Source organism: Phyllobates terribilis, unplaced genomic scaffold, assembly GCF_046119375.1.
Source record: "Phyllobates terribilis strain yellow unplaced genomic scaffold, ASM4611937v1 Scaffold_12__6_contigs__length_324123572, whole genome shotgun sequence".
Lineage (NCBI taxonomy): Eukaryota > Metazoa > Chordata > Amphibia > Anura > Dendrobatidae > Phyllobates > Phyllobates terribilis.
In genome coordinates this window covers 113,858,803-113,876,313 of record NW_027362772.1, presented here as the reverse complement: position 1 = coordinate 113,876,313, position 17,511 = coordinate 113,858,803, and the positions used below count along the sequence as shown (strand labels likewise).

The 17,511-nt window shown below is 42.3% G+C and overlaps 1 protein-coding gene across 4 annotated transcripts in view; it reads right to left on the bottom strand.

The window, feature by feature from the left end:
* LOC141172247 (C-Jun-amino-terminal kinase-interacting protein 3-like) overlaps positions 1–17,511 on the bottom strand; it is a 394,188-nt gene that overhangs the window by 334,003 nt on the left and 42,674 nt on the right. For all 4 annotated transcript variants that reach the window (XM_073656238.1, XM_073656235.1, XM_073656236.1 and 1 more), the window contains exon 2: positions 5,255–5,375. In XM_073656238.1, the coding sequence (XP_073512339.1) occupies positions 5,255–5,375 (121 nt within the window). The remainder of the gene's footprint in view (positions 1–5,254; positions 5,376–17,511) is intronic.

Here is a 17,511-nt window from a genome sequence, read left to right as displayed (position 1 = left end):
CATCTGGAAAACAGCTTATTCGGAGAAGAAGAGGTGAGCGCTACCACCAGTCTTGTCTCATGCCAACTGTAAAGCATCCTGAAACCATTCATGTGTGGGGTTGCTTCTCAGCCAATGGAATCGGCTCACTCACAGTCTTGCCTAAAAACACAGCCATAAATAAAGAATGGTACCAGAATGTCCTCCAAGAGCAACTTCTCCCAACCGTCTAAGAGCAGTTTGGCGCCCAACAATGCCTTTTCCAGCATGATGGAGCACCTTGCCATAAAGCAAAGGTGATAACTAAATGGCTCATAGAACAAAACAGAGATTTTGGGTCCATGGCCTGGAAACTCCCCAGATCTTAATCCCATTAAGAACTTGTGGTCAATCATCAAGAGACGGGTGGACAAACAAAAACCAACAAATTCTGGCAAAATGCAAGCATTGATTATGCAAGAATGGACTGCTATCAGTCAGGATTTGGTCCAAAAGTTGATTGAGAGCATGCCAGGGAGAATTACAGAGGTCTTGAAGAAGAAGGGGCAACACTGCAAATATTGACTTGCTGCATTAACTCATTCTAACTGTCAATATAACCTATTGGTACTCATAATATGATTGCAATTATATTTCTGTATGTGATATAAACATCAGACAAACACTAATATAAACCAGAGGCCAGCAGATCATGTGAAAATATAATTTTGGTGTCATTCTCAAAACTTTTGGCCATGACTGCATTCAGTAGGACTATGAGCTGTGTATACACCTGACTTCTGCATAACACAACTGATGGTCCCAACCCCATTTATAAGGCAAGAAATCCCACTTATTAAACCTGACAGGGCACACCTGTGAAGTGAAAACCATTTACGGTGACTACCTCTTGAAGCTCATCAAGAGAATGCCAACAGTGTGCAAAGCAGTCATCAAAGCAAAAGGTGGCTACTTTGAAGAACCTAGAATATAAGACATATTTTCAGTTGTTTCACACTTTTTTGTTAAGTATATAATTCCACATGTATTAATTCACAGTTTTGATGCCTTCAGTGTGAATGTACAATTTTCATAGTCATGACAATACAGAAAAATCTTTAAATGAGGTGTGTCCAAACTTTTGGTCTGTACTGTATACACTGCTCAAAAAAATATAGGGAACACTTGAACAACAGCATATAACTCCAAGTAAATCAAACTTCTGTGAAATCAAACTGTCCACTTAGGAAGCAACACTGATTGACAATCAATTTCACATGCTGTTGTGCAAATGGAATAGACAATAGATGGAAATTATTGGCAATTATCAAGACACACTCAATAAAGGAGTGGTTCTGCAGGTGGGGACCACAGACCACATCTCAGTACCAATGCTTTCTGGCTGATGTTTTGGTCACTTTTGAATGTTGGTTGTGCTTTCACACTCGTGGTAGAATGAGATGGACTCTACAACCCACAGAAGTTGCTCAATTAGTGCAGCTTATCCAGGATGGCACATCAGTGCGAGCTGTGGCAAGGTTTGCTGTGTCAGCGTAGTGTCCAGAGGCTGGAGGCGCTACCAGGAGACAGGCCAGTACACCAGGAGATGTGGAGGGGGTGGTAGGAGGGCAACAACCCAGCAGCAGGACCACAACCTCCGCCTTTGTGCAAGGAGGAACAGGAGGAGCACTGCCAGAGCCCTGCAAAATGACCTCCAGCAGGCCACAAATGTGCATGTGTCTGCACAAACGGTTAGAAACCGACTCCATGAGGGTGGTATGAGGGCCCGACGTCCACAGATGGGGGTTGTGCTCACAGCCCAACACCATGCAGGACGCTTGGCATTTGCCACAGAACACCAGGATTGGCAAAGTCGCCACTGGCGCCCTGTGCTCTTCACAGATGAAAGCAGGTTCACATTGAGCACATGTGACAGATGTGACAGAGTCTGTAGACGTCGTGGAGAACGATCTGCTGCCTAAAACATCCCTCAGCATGACCGGTTAGGCAGTGGGTTAGTAATTGTGTGGGGTGGCATTTCTTTGGAGGGAGGCACAGCCCTCCATGTGCTCACCAGAGGTAGCCTGACTGCCATTAGGTACCGAGATGAGGCCCTCAGACCCCTTGTGAGACCATATGCTGGTACGGTTGGCCCTGGGTTCCTCCTAATGCAGGACAATGCCAGACCTCATGTGGCTGGAGTGTTTCAGCAGTTCCTGCAAGATGAAGGCATTGACGCTATGGACTGGCCTGCCCATTCCCCAGACCTGAATCCAATTGAGCACATCTGGGACATCATGTCTCGCTCCATCCATGAATGTCACGTTGCACCACAGACTGTCCAGGAGTTGGCGGATGCTTTAGTCCAGGTCTGGGAGGAGATCGCACAGGAGACCATCCGCAACCTCATCAGGAGCATGCCCAGGCGTTGTAGGGAGGTCATATAGGCACAAGGCGGCCACACACAATACTGAGCCTAATTTTGACTTGTTTTAAGGACATTACATCAAAGTTGGATCAGCCTGTAGTGTGTGCTTCCGCTTTAATTTTGGGGGTGAGTCCAAATCCAGGCTCTATTGGTTAATAAATGTGATTTCCATTGATGATTTTTGTGTGATTTTGTTGTCAGCACATTCAACTTTGTGCAGAACAAAGTATTCAATGAGAATATTTCATTCATTCAGAACTAGGGTCTGTTATTTGAGTGTTCCCTTTAATTTTTTGAGCAGTGTATATATATTTCACATACACAGGACTATAAGACGCACCCCTACTTTCCTACAAAATTTTGGAGGAAAAAAGTGCGTCTTATAGTACGAAAAATATGGTATAAGAAATTTGAACAGCATTACTGCTCTAGAAAATAGAAATAAAATGAGAAATCTTAGTGCATTAATTGGCCAATTCACGTGTACCTGGTAACCACGTTAAGGCGTTTCTCATCATACCAGGAACCTACCAATGTGAACTCCTCTAAGAGACATAAGCCTGCTTGTGTGTGGGGAATTAAGTTCCTGCTGCAATTAAAACCGCCTGTGGCCTAGAGGCGGAGTGCCCAGTCACAGCTTATACATAGAAACAGAAAAAACTGCTCCTAGTAAGCATCTGTTCACACCTATTTCTTATTTTGGAAGTGTCGGTCATTTTTTACTGTTTCCATGTACTGCATGGTGTGTATATATTTATGTACATAAACACACACATCATGTAGTGTACCCTCTATTATACATATACATTCAGAATTCCTCTCCATCCACTCACACGCCTTCAACCATCGATCCATCACAGTTGAATATGTTAAGTCACTAAAGGGTGAGTAAGGGATAAACTTCATTGACAGATCTGGTGTCCTGGTGCTGTGTGTTGCTTCTATGCACTCAGTGATTTGCTTGTAGCAGTGTCCTGGACAGATAGTCCTCAGGCTGTGAGAGTGTAAAGAAGGGGCTGTAAGTGGAGCGGGAGGGGTTTAGGCGGAGTTACAAGCGGCGTACCCACTGCTCACATGTAGCCAAGCACAAGGGCTGATGTGAAGCGTAGTCAGATGGAAGCAGACTATCTTGAAGAAGAAATGACTGAACAGCAGAGCTAGTAACAAGGGAAAGGAAGTGAAGCAAAAAGATTTAAAACGTGGAAATTGGCAGAAAAAATATGGTGTCCCTTAGTGGTATTAGCCTTAAAAAAGCACTCCCATATAGATTTTTTTTGATACGTGTGTATTTGTGTAAATATACTCACCTATAGCCATCTTCTCCAGGATCCAGCGCCGTTCCGCTCCTTTTCTCAGTGACGTCACTGCTCTTCAGACTATCTGGTTCATGCATTAAGTGTGTTTCACATCGTAAGTCTATGGAGTCTCGTTCTGACACTCCATAGGCTGACATTGTGAAAGCCACTTCCGGGTCATGCAGAGCGCAGTGTGACCCAGATAATTTGCAGAGTGGTGACGTAACCGAGAAGAGGAGAAGAACAGTGCAGGATACTGGAGAGAGCAGGGGTAGGTGAGTATATTAACAACCCTCACACTACATGCACAAATACACAGAGGTATTCAAAAAAACAACCTTCATGAAGTGCTTCTTTAAAGGTTGTCCCCTTTCAGTAAACCCATGACCCATGGCTGGCTTGTTATTTATTTATTTTTTTAATATGTCGCTTTACCCACTATCCCTGGGTCCAGCGCTGAGTTTCCACTGCTGCTCCAGGTTTCTGGTATTGTAAGGTCAACAGCGAGGCAGCCAATCACTGCTGGGCGTAGAGCTGCTGAGCTTACTGATTGGCTGCCTCGCTGTTGACCTTACAATACCAGAGCCATGAGATTCAGAGACTCAGCACTGCAGCTAATATCAGGCACTGGGAGCAGCAGAGAGTCAGCGCTGTACCCGGGGATGGAGAGTAAAGTTAAGCTCCTTAAAGGCAAGAGCAGTGAAAGAATGTGCAGGCTTATCACCATGACTGACTCTGATTGAACAGTGATACAGGGATTTTTCATTTGTCAGTCCACATAGCCGTATGAGGGATTGTTTTTGTGGGACATGTTGTAGTTCAGAAATACACCACTAAATATTAACATTCTATATACTGGAAAACATGAAAAAAATGTAAGTGCGGTGAAATTGAGGGGGGGGGGGGCACAAAAATACACAACACAATTTTCGGGGATTTTGTTTTTACTGCATTCACTGTGTGGTAAACTAGAAGTGGCAAGATGATTCTCCAGTTCAGTATAATTAAGGAAGCTGCAAACTTGTGTATCAAAAAAAGGGAAAAAAATATTTTTGGTTGCGATCTACAGAGATTTTCTGTTGATTAGGATGAGCAAGGACTTGTTTCTTTGAGTGCCAAACACATTTTATTTTATTAATACATGCCCACTTATGCCATGGTAACCCATTGGTTCCAAGTAAACCAGCGCATGCTCCTGCAAGGACTTAATTTTAATGCAGGCTGCTAAAGATTTGCAGTGGAATATAAATGGTTAAACGAGAGCGATCTGACCAAGCTACACTACGCTAGCTACAGATTGATGCAGGCTATATAACAGCTGCTATGGTGCAGGCTCAGCTGCCAATCCTATAACATACACGGCGACTTGGTACAGGACGTACAATAAGAGTTAAATACAGGTTTGTAGGAAGTAATTCAGTATACCGTAACTAGAGGAAAGACTGACAATCCATAAGACCACCCATTCATTATTATGCAGAGGGGTTTCAATGAATACATTTTACACAATTTGTCCCACAATCCTACAGATCAGAGTGCTCCATAACTGCAGACCATACAACAGTGCACTTACTCTGATCTGCATAACTTCGGGCTTTCAGCTCCATGTTCTTAGTTTGAGCTTCCATATTTAGAAAATTGGTTTTAAAAAGTTTTCTCTCTTGTTCAATACCATCTTCCATTTCTATACATCTCTGAAAAAGATGGGCAATGAAAATACAATCAAAACAAATGCAAATAGATATTTCCAGACCACTGACACATAATATTCATACCAGTATCCTCACATCATCAGTTTTCTCAATGGCGAGTACCATTATAAAGTGAGTGACAGTGGAATCATGCTGCCCGAACCAACTGCATGTCAGAGAAAACTTACAATTAAAAGCTGAAAGAAGACAATGCAGATCTTGTAACTAGTCTAAAAGGCAGGTACCCTCTGGCATCTCCCCGCATGCTCTCTTAGAGTGACAGGTCTCTCCCTCTACACATGTGCAGGAATGGATGAGTCACTCAAGTGAAAGGGGCCAAGGAAGAGCGGCCATGATTCATGGTCCCCGGCCGGCTTTCCAATGTATGTTTTTTTATCAAATGCTGCCTTTCAGAGTAAAACATACCTAGCAAATATAATGGTGCTAGTGTCTGATTCCTGCGGTCAGTGGTTTGGACAGCATTTATCAGCTGTCAGGTCCCTTTTAACAATAAGGGCCAGATTCATGATTTGCAGGTTATATTTTTTTTGTGCCAAATTTTTCTTAAAGCACCACTCCAGCAGTGTTTTTTTTTTATTGCACCACTGGAGTGGTACTCTAAATGTAAGTCTCCTGTCATATACTCACCTTCCGTAGCCTTCATCGGTTTCCCCGCTGCTCCGTTCCATCTCCTGTGAAAAGTGACATGCTGGAGTGCGTCAGAGGTGACTTTTCAGTAAAGTCTATGAGAGCCTCGCTCTTGCTCTCAGACTTGTATTCAGAGCTTCTGACTTCCAGCTATCAGAAGCTGTGCTTTCAAAAGGCGTTGTGGGAACGGAGCAGTGCTGAAAACCGGAAAAGATGCCGGGGGGGGGAGAGCATATTACTGGGGCATGGGACTTGCACTTAAAAGCGCCACTCAAAAAAATGCTTGAGTGGTGCTTTAATGGAGCATGCGGATCATAAGTTTTACATAAAAGCAAAAATGCTTTAAATGTTTGTCTTTTGTGCCTTCTCAGAGGAAAAAGTCATATGTTCTGTCAAAAGACGTCAAAACATGTGAGTGAAAATTGCAGATGTGCATAACAATCACTCGAGGGGGGAATAGAATACATTTGCTTTTCAAAAAGTTTCAATTGATCAAATCAGACAAAAACATCACAAAACTGAATCAGGTTCCAAGTTTAATGAACATTAAAATTCACAAATATTTGGACACTGACCAGATAGGCAAATTCACATACTGTATATGAGGTCAGATTTTAGACAATGCAAACATAGATTAGACAGTCTTAAAATAAACACAATTTATCATAGTGGTTCAAGCAATTTTGATAAATCCGGCATACTTTAAGACTGTCCAGTCCGAATTTACTCCATTTGTTGACTTGGAGTCAGAAATGTGAGCCACAATTCTGGCACAGTGATGCATGTTAGTCCATGCCCCTTTCTCTATAAAGTACACCCCTTTAAGCGAGGCCAGGAAATTGGCCAAGTTGACAGAACATCTAATAAGAGTCAAAAGTCATGTCTTGCCAGCTCATCCCTCTCATAGTAAATCCTCCCCCACACCTCGGGTGCACGGTTCTAAGAGCATGGAATCTGTATAGGAAAAGATGATGTCCAGCACTACAATTCCAAGACTGCAAAAACTTGTGTTTATTTCAGGAACAGACACAAGTGGAAAAAATTGTTGGTTTCAATGGTCACTGAAATAACTTGAAACTGACCAGTCATTTTTAATTTAAAACGACTGAATATCAACTAAATGAAAATCAAACATTGTTTTTGAATTGTGGTGCAACTGAAAAAAATAAATTAAAATGGCCTAGACAAATATGATGGTACCTTTAGGTTAAGGTGCACACGTAGCGTTTTTGATGCGTTTTCGCGGTGGTTTTCCCACGCAAAAACGCATCAAAAACGCTCTGCCAGCTATTGCAATGGTAATCCTGATGTGCCATGCACATGATGCGGAAATTTCCGCTAAATATTAGATTGCGGAAAAAAGACGCAACATGTTCATTGTTCGGGTGTTTCTGCCGCAAATTCACGCCCATTGACTGGAATTGAACTGCAGCAAATCCGCAGGTATAATATTTATATCTGCAGATTATATAAAAGCCAATAGGCGCAAATTCACGGCAGAAACGTGGTGCCGGTGGTACCCAGGTTGGCAGAGGAGGACTGCTCTTCCTCTCATCCGACCGCCGGTCCCGCTGATAACAGTGAGAGCGGCGCGGCTGGGGGGAGCAGTAATCTCCTCAGCCGAGCCAGTGTGCCCGCGGTTAAAAAAAAATGGAAAAAAAAACCTCTATACTTACCATGTCAGTGTCCACGGGTGATCCACTGCCTCAGATGCACGCATAGTGGACATGGGATTTATAGAGAGGGTTTGACGCTGTGTAAACACGGCTCCTGATCGTGGGCACATACCCAAACTCACCCACAGCATGTCAATTTCTGTAGCGAACACGCTAGTCTCCGCTTCAAATTTTGACCGATTGAAGTGTCATTATATGCGGTGGATTCACATGTACCGACAACAAAAGTGCGGCATTAGAACACTGCGTTTCAGACGCAGCAAAAAATACGTTGCATCCAAAGCGCTGCCGTCACGGGTGTGTCAGAGGTGATAGACAGTCGTCCGGCAGTGGTTTACAGATCTCCACGTTCGGCAATGCAGACAGCTGCCTAGATAGGAGGCTGTCTTTAGATTCCCGCGACTGCCTCCCTCTGGCCTGGGTGTATATATACCTGATCTATCCAGGTGGGCGTCGCCAGTTATACTCCTTTCTACTTGGAACTTGGCTGAAGCAGCATCACGTCCTCTCTGGAGTCTTGAGGCCATGTGCCCTGTTGGAGTTCTTCTAAAGCCAAGTTGTAATTTCCTGTGTTGTCTTCCCCTTTATTTCTTTAGAGTGCTAGTGGAGGTTGACTAGTGTTCATCTCCTTCCACCCCCAGCTATAGCCTTACGCCAGGGATAGTAGGGCGAGGCACGTGATCAGCGACAGCTGCAGAGGCTGTATAGGGAAATTGGGGGGAGACAGGGTGACGCTAGTCCAGATTAGGGCACCTCTTCCCCCTTTCCCTAGTGTCTGGGCTCCCTTTCCCCTCTGTGTTGCACTCTCACCTGGCGTGACATTATAACCGGCCGAGCACGTTTTGGGAAAAAAAAATAAGACAAGATTGACAATTTGTTTTTTTTTTTCCTGTGTGTTTTTGGGAGTGCACCTTTTTTTTTTCCTTACTTCCTTTAGTATGAGATCAGTTGCAGAGCTTGCAGAGCAGTTCCGCTGTCTGTCTCTGGAGGTGAATGACCTCCGCTGTGAGGTTCAGCAGCAGTATCAGCGGTTACAGGCCACCAATGTGGGGGTCTCTGCTGGTAGGCCTGTCCAGCCTGAACCCAAGGTTGCCCTCCCGGACAGGTTTTCAGGAGGTAGGGACAGGTGTTTTGTGTTTGAGGCGGCATGCAAATTGTAGTTCAAGCTTCGTCCCTACTCCTCCGGTAATGAGGAGCAACGGGTTGGCATTGTGATCTCTCTACTGCAGGGAGATACTCAGTCGTGGGCGTTTTCGTTACCGCAGGATTCGGTTTGTCTCCAATCTTTGAAGGGTTTTTTTTTGGAGCTCTTGCCCTCATCTATGATGACCCTGACCTAGTCGCCTTGGCCGAGTCTAAGCTACGTCGCCTTCAGCAGGGGATTCGGTCACTGGAAACAAAGTTCGGAAGTCCATAGATGGGAAACGGATTCCAAAAGGAATGACTCAGCCCTTAAAATTCAATTTTGTGATTAATGTAATTACTTATTAAACATGAAGAGGATTCCCTAAAAAAAGTTAAGAGGCATATCAAGTCGCTGCAGGACAAACTGTTACCTTTTAAAAACAACCGCGATTTAAAAGACTTGGATGATGAAATCAAGAAAAATATTGAAAAACTGGAAGACCAGATTATTGCAACAAAGGAACGGAAATTTAAGAGACAAGAATGACTATGACAGTAAATGTGTTTATGAATGGGGAAGATAGACTCTGGGGTAAAATACCCTCGATCCCATCCTCAAAAACAGGATTGGCAACAGCAATAATAAAAATAAAAACAGAGATCATTCACCATATGAATTTCAGAGTTCTAGACAACATCAAAGGGTTAATTTCAGCTCTACAGAAATAGAAAGCTCTGAGGGTGGTTCAAATCAAGAAGGAGAATCAGATGTAGAGGATGAGAGTGTGGATACTCCGCTTTCATACATTCAAGATCTCCCAGAATAAGACCACCAAAAAACAGGGAAGGAGAGGGGGCAGGAGTTAGATACCCCCAGAGGAAAAAGAAGTAGAGTACTTTAATGTTGTTAATTTATCTTCCTATATTGCTAGTCAATCACAAATTTCAGTGTTATTAAGGGGGTTAAGTTTTGCACCGGACACATCATTTTGATTTATATGAGACTATCTTAGATGTCAATCGTTTTGTAAGGGCTATAACTGTAAAAAAACATTTTTTGCAGGAACACAATTCAGAGAGTGTAATGAAGGTACCTTGGTAGAGGGCATTAGTAGATTGTTTTCTTCTGATAACATGATGGTATGTAATTTTCAGGATCAGATCGTGTGTAGGAATCTTAGTCTTTTAGACAGGGAAATTCAGAGAGGAAATAATAATCAAATCAATAGCTAAGAGAGTTTTAGGATTAAAAATCCACCTTTTTATCTTATTCAAACTAGGTCTAAAGTAATGGATAATTTTCAGGAGATGGTAGAAAAGGAATTAATCAAATTACATGGTGAAGTAAACAGTATTAATTCTGCAGTGGAAAAGAGCGCTATATATGATTTGGAAAAGCATCCGAACCTTACTATAAGAGCGGCGGATAAAGGGGGGGGTTCGGTTGTGCTTTTAGATACGGGTTTGTACACCATATTAAATAAAAATATTCTTAACAATGATGTAACATGCATTATTGTCTAATGACCCTACAATTGTTTTTCAGAAGGAATTATTTGATCTATCGATGGAAGGTATTTCATTTTCGGTAATCTCTAAAAAACAGTTTGATTATCTATATGTTGTTAACCCTGTGGTGCCTGTGTTCCATTCTCTCCCCAAGCTTCACAAGAACAGATTCCCATAGCCTATGAGACCTATAGTGGCAGGTATCGGTTCTTTGAACGATAATCTGTCAGTGGGTGGATTCATTGCTTCAACCATTATTATCAATCTGTCCAGGTTATTTACGTGATACAAAGCAGGTTTTGAACAGTGTTGCCTCTATTTCATGGAGTTCAGATTTTATGTGGATCAGTTGTGATCTAGAATCCTTATATTCGTGCATTCCCCAGGAATTGGGAGTGCAAGCAATGTCAGGATTTTTGGATAGATATTCCTTATATAGTGAAGATCTGAAGAATTTTATCCTTATGGCCCTGCAATTTTTGTTAAAACATAATTAGTTTCTATTTATGGATAATTATTATTTACAAACTGTGGGAGCCCCTATGGGTGCGAAACACCTTCTTTCACGTGTTTATATGTTGCAGTTTGGGAAGAAAAATATATTTTTTCAAGTACAAATCCTTTTGCAGATAGAATTCAATGGTTCGCAAGATATTTGGATGATCTTATTATTATCTGGAATGGTGAGGTTTCTGAGATTTCAGAATTTGTGGATTTGAACTATAATGAATTTTCTTTAAAATTTATATATACACCGCGTGCAGAATTATTAGGCAAATGCGTATTTTGATCACTTTGATACTTTTTATACATGTTGTCCTACTCCAAGCTGAATAGGCTCGAGAACCAACTACCAATTAAGTAAAACTGGTGATGTGCATCTCTGTAATGAGGAGGGGTGTTGTCTAATGACATTAACACCCTATATAAGGTGTGCTTAATGATTAGGCAACTTCCTTTCCTTTGGCAAAATGGGTCAGAAGAGAGATTTGATGGGCTCTGAAAAGTCCAAAATTGTGAGATGTCTTGCAGAGGGATACAGCAGTCTTGAAATTTCCAAACTTTTGAAGCGCGATCACCGAACAATCAAGCGTTTCATGGCAAATAGCCAACAGGGTCTCAAGAAGCGTGTTGGCCAAAAAAGGCGCAAAATAACTGCCCATGAATTGAGGAAAATCAAGCATGAAGCTTCCAAGATGCCATTCGCCACCAGTTTTGCCATATTTCAGAGCTGCAACGTTACTGGAGTATCAAAAAGCACAAGGTGTGCGATACTCAGGGACATGGCCAAGGTAAGGAAGGCTGAAAAACGACCACCTCTGAACAAGAAACATAAGATAAAACATCAAGAATGGGCCAAGGAGTATCATAAGACTGATTTTTCAAAGGTTTTATGGACTGATGAAATGAGATTGACTCTTGATGGGTCAGATGGATGGGCCAGAGGCTGGATCAATAAAGGGCAGAGAGCTCCACTCCGACTCAGACGCCAGCAAGGTGGTGGTGGGGTACTGGTATGGGCTGGTATCAAAGATTAACTTGTGGGACCTTTTCGGGTTGAGGATGGAGTGAAGCTCAACTTCCAGACCTACTACCAGTTTCTGGAAGACAACTTCTTCAAGCAGTGGTACAGGAAGAAGTCGGTATCGTTCAAGAAAAAGATGATTTTCATGCAGGACAATGCTCCATCACATGCATCCAACTACTCCACAGTGTGGCTGGCCAGTAAAGGTCTAAAGGAATAAAAAAATATTGACATGGCCCCCTTGTTCACCTGATCTGAACCCCATAGAAAACCTGTGGTCCATCATAAAATGTGAGATCTACAGGGAGGGAAAACAGTACACCTCTCGGAACAGTGTCCAAGAGGCTGTAGTGGCTGCTGCACGCAATGTTGATCGAAAACAGATCAAGCAACTGACAGAATCTATGGATGGAAGGCTGTTGAGTGTCATCATAAAGAAAGGTGGCTATACTGATCACTAATTTTTTTTGTTTTTGCATGTCAGGAATGTTTATTTCTAAATTTTGTGCACTGATATTGGTTTACCTGGTGAAAATAAACAAGTGAGATGGGATTATATTTGGTTTTTATTAAGTTGCCTAATAATTCTACATAGTAATAGTGACCTGCACAAACAGATATTCTCCTAAAATAGCCAAATCTAAAAAAATCCCACTCCAACTTCCAAAAATATTAAGCTTGGATATTTAGGAGTCTTTTGTGTTGATTGAGAACATAGTTGTTGATCAATAATAAAAATAATCCTCTAAAATACAACTTGCCTAATAATTCTGCACACAGTGTGAAGTGGGATCCAAGATGTCTGGAATTCCTGGATCTAATACTGATAGGTGATGTTCAGAAAAAATCTATTACCCATTCATTTAGGAGATAGAAGGAAATACTGTTCTAAATGAAAGATCATGCCACTCCATTTATACTATCAAAGGGGTGCCTGTAGGTGAATTGATAAGGGCACACAAATTGTTCTGAGGCAGATTTATATGAAAAAGAGAAAAAATCTGTTGTAATAGACTTAGCAAGCGGGGATACCAAGATTGGATGCTTAAACAAGCGATTGACAAGGTGGAAAAAATCCCTAGGGAGGATTTGCTTAAGGATCGACCAGGAAAAACAGCCCATAATTCTGTGAGTTTTATCACTACTTTCAGTGCTGAATATAACAAAGTGAAAGCAATTGTTAATAGACATTTACCTATTTTGCTGCAGGATGAGTTAATTTCTAAAATCATGTCGGATGGCTGTGGATTTTCAGCTAGATGTGCACCCACACTGGGCAATATATTATCACCATCTATGTTAATGGTTAAGAATACTGGGAGACTAACTTGGCTCAGTGTGAAAGGGTTCCACAAATGAGGCTATTTAAAATGTCCTTGCTGTAATTATGCCCAGAAAACTATCATTTCATAATGGCCTAAATCATGAGTTAGTTACAATTAACAAACTGCTTAATAAATACTAACTATGTTGTGTATCAAGCAACATGTCCAGCCTGTGAGGTATCATATTTGATGTACAACTAGAAAAGTGAAAGAAAGAATGAGGGAACATATACGTGATGCTGTTAATCCGGATGCAAATAATCCCTCTAACCTTTCTAAACACTTTTTTTCAGGTGCATTTTAGAGATCTCCCCACACTGATTTTTTATGTCATTGAACGGGTGGGGGGGACCACGTAGGGGCGGAGATTGGAGAAGAGCATTATTGAACAGAGAAGCGTACTGGAGTCTTATGATGAATACTTCGTACCCATATGGGATGAATAAGCGCACGGATTTAATCTTGTATTGATTCTGAAAAAAGAAAAGAAAAAAAAAAAAAGAATTTTTTTTATCATATTGTATTTTGTTTATCGATTATCTGTACTATCTGGTGTATTTGTATATGTTTTTTATATTACGCTTATGTGTATTTGTGTATTATTACAGATACTGTTTTTTTATTGTTTGTTTGTTTTTCTTCCTTCTCCGTTCTCATATGCCCCATTGCATTTATTTGTATTTACGGATTTGTTCACCTGTAGTATTTGAGCTCCACACTATGTGGGGAGGTATCTGTTTGTGGTTTCGGTATTTCCCTATAAAAGTTTATGCAATATGTTTTGTATTCAGGTAGAGACTAAGGGCCTGAGGGCAAGAAACGCGTAATCTGTCTTTCTTTCCCATGTGATTTTATGTGCACACTGCTTGGTGTTTTTTACTCTTGTACAAATAATTCAACAATAAATCTATGGATTTTATTGCAAGCCCTTCTGCTGGTCGATTTTTTTGGACTTATGCTGGCCTTTGGACCATGCAGTAAAACAGGTGAGCTGAAACACTAACTCTTTCTGCATTCTTTTAAAGGATTGTTGAGGAATAAAACGATTTTAAGAAAAATTCCAAAATAAGGGTTCCTCCGCTGGACTTTATTTGTTTTTGTTCCAAGCGATTGCAGGAGGGTGTGCCTCCCTCATTTCCGTGCGGATCCCTGGCAGATGATCGGACCAAGGAGAAACTACGATCTGGGTAAGCGGGCTACTATTGACTTTTTACATGTATATTTGTTGGGACCTGTCTTTCAATTTCTAAACAAAAAGAGACTATTAGCGCTTTTACTTCCTAAAATTCAAGGACGCCCTCGACCCCCCGGGACGTCTCATCGTGTCAGGGCTGGGTGGTTTGTGTGGTCCTATTTGTCAATATATTGTGGAGACACTCCCATCATACATCAAGGACACGATGGACGTCCTGAGACGCATCAACGGTGTCCTTGTGACGGATGACATCTTGCTGGTCACAGCCGATGTTGAGAGCCTTTACACGTGTATTAGCCATGATCTGGGCCTGTCTGCGGCCCGCCTCTTCCTTGGGGCTTCCGATCTGGGCGGCCCTTCCCGTGATTTTATCCTTGAGCTCTTCCACTTCGTCCTCCACCATAACCATTTTCTATTTAAAGATAGGGTGTATCTACAGAGGCGTGGCACGGCGATGGGGGCGGACTGTGCGCCTTCGTATGCCAATCTCTTCTTAGGGTCCTGGGAGAGAGATATTTATGGCGACGAGGGTGTCCGGGGCGCCGACCCCGTCGGGTCATGGCTTAGATACATTGATGACGTTTTATTCTTTTGGCGGGGGACGGTGGAGGAGCTTAATGATTTCATGACGCAGCTTAATTTAAATAATCACTCTATTAGGCTGACTTATACATATCACCATAAACGGATTGACTTTTTGGACATCAGTCTGGAGGTGAGGGAGGACCACACTATTCAGACTGATATCTTTAGAAAACCTACTTCGGTCAATTCCCTAGTACATGCAGCCTCTGCACATGTTCCTTCTACAATTCGTGCCGTCCCAGTTGGACAGTTCCTAAGGATGAGGCGGATCTGCTCTACTGATCACAAGTTTGAAAGACAGGCTTCAGATCTGGCAGAACGGTTTAGGCAGAGGGGCTATAGTAACCGCATCATCGGCCGTGGCTATGCAAGAGCACAGAATACACTCCGTGGCCATTTAATTTACCCCTCAAGTTTACCAAAACAGGGGACTACAGAAAGAATCCACTACATCTCCACATACAATCATGAGTGGGGAAGTATGCGGCGGATTCTTTCACGTCATTGGGGTATTCTCAGTGCGGAGCCCTCCCTACGGGAGGTATTAGGAAGTTGTCCACAAATGACCCCTCGGCGGGCCAATAACCTGGGTGACTTGCTTGTGTCTAGCCATTATCTCCCCCCCTTGACAAATCCATTTGGGTCCCGCGGACCCACGGTTGGTTGCTTCCCTTATGGCCGCTGTGCGGCCTGCGCCAATGTCCTGCGCAGTAATTTGTTCACGTCCTCTGATGGTTCTCGTGAGTTTAAAATCTGCAATTACATTTTGTGCGGCACAACTCATGTGATATATTACGCCACGTGTGGCTGCCAACTAATTTATGTAGGACTCACCACAAGAGAGCTAAGGATCAGAATTCGTGAGCAAGTGCGGGACATTGGCGCGGCTCAGACCGTGGTCGACCCCAGGGAGCTCAAAACATTGCCGCGTCACTTCAAGGTAGTCCGCAATTGTGATCCGCGGACACTGAGGTTCCGCGGCATTGATGTTTTACATCTGGGCTCCCGGGGTGGAAATGGCAAGCAACTTCTGGCCCAAAAAGAGGCCAGATGAATTGTAACCCTCAATACCGTGGCTCCGCGGGGCCTTAATGAGAATTTGGGGTTCTCGTCCTTCCTTTGAGACATAATATTCGATTATATTTGATCAAGTTTGATTTTGTCTGCTCTCCTGCAGACCATGCTTTGTCCATCATGCACTATGGGGTTATGTTTTTATTTTATCCTTCTAATATATATATATATTTTTTTTTTATTTTCTAGTGCTCATCCTTTTCTTCATAGTGACTGTGCTCTGGGATCTGTATTTCTGATGAGCGTCTGTCATGGACGACTTCTACTTTGGATCTCTTCCACCTTCTGACAGCTGTTACTGTACCTATGATGTCATCAGTTTTCCCCATTTTACACCACTCGCCGAGTGATAAACTGTATATTTTCCTCTCTTGTGGATTTTCTCCCAATATTGGGAATTAAGATTGATCTGAAATATGTTATATTTATATATTTTTGTATTATTTATTACTCTTAAGTGTGAAGGCTGTGATCTACTCTGATGGATCTATCATCATAGAGACTTTGATGCAAGATGTCACCCCTTCCCTTATACCTGGATATTGGGCTTCATTCCCATGGCCAGTATTAGAATTTATTTCCTATAAGGCATTTGTGATATTGGATTTTTTATACCAAATAATTTTGCTATGATGCAGTTTGATTTGCATGGGTATTAGGGTGTGATTGGTATGGGGAGGAAGAGAGGGAGGGAAAAAAAAATGTTCCCCTCATTTTTTGGAGCCTTTCCTACTATATGCATTCCTGTTTCTTGATCCATCCTCTTTATAGATGCAGAGCGCATGCGCTCGGTCTCCCCTGCCCCGTGCCGCGCTCAGCTGTTACTATGCCTTCGGCGCGCTGCCGGGAATAGCGCTCACGTGCTCAGCGCTCAGGTCCCAGTGATGTTAACCCTTTGCTATCTTCTATATGCACGATCTATAGTGATCGCGGCCTATAGAAGATAGTGAGAGGAGAGGGGGTCGTCCACTTACCTCTCCGACGATCCCCTGATGTCTTCCAGGACCTGACGTTGTTATGGCAGCCGGAGGTCACATGACCGCCTCCGGATCTGCCATAAATGGTGTCCTGCTAGGCTCAGCCTCCAGCTGAAGTCTAGCAGGAGACAGACAGTGTGAAACTGTCAGCAAAGTTCTCATGCAATGCAATATATGTCTATTGCATTGCATGAGAACAGTGATTAGAAAAATAAAAATTAATATCCCATACAGGGACCAAGTAAAAATGTAAAAAAAAAAGTCTAAAAAATGTTTTCAAACTGTTAAAAAAAAAAAAACACAAAATAAATAAAAAATTAAACCAATAAATCCGTTTATTTATGCAAAAACAAAAAAAGTACACATTTGGTATCGCCGCGTCCGAAACAACCCGATCTATAAAACTGTCACACTAATTAACTCCTTCTGTGCACACCGTAATTAAAATAAATAAAAAACGGACCGAAAAACTATGCTTTTTCATCATATCGCCAAACAAA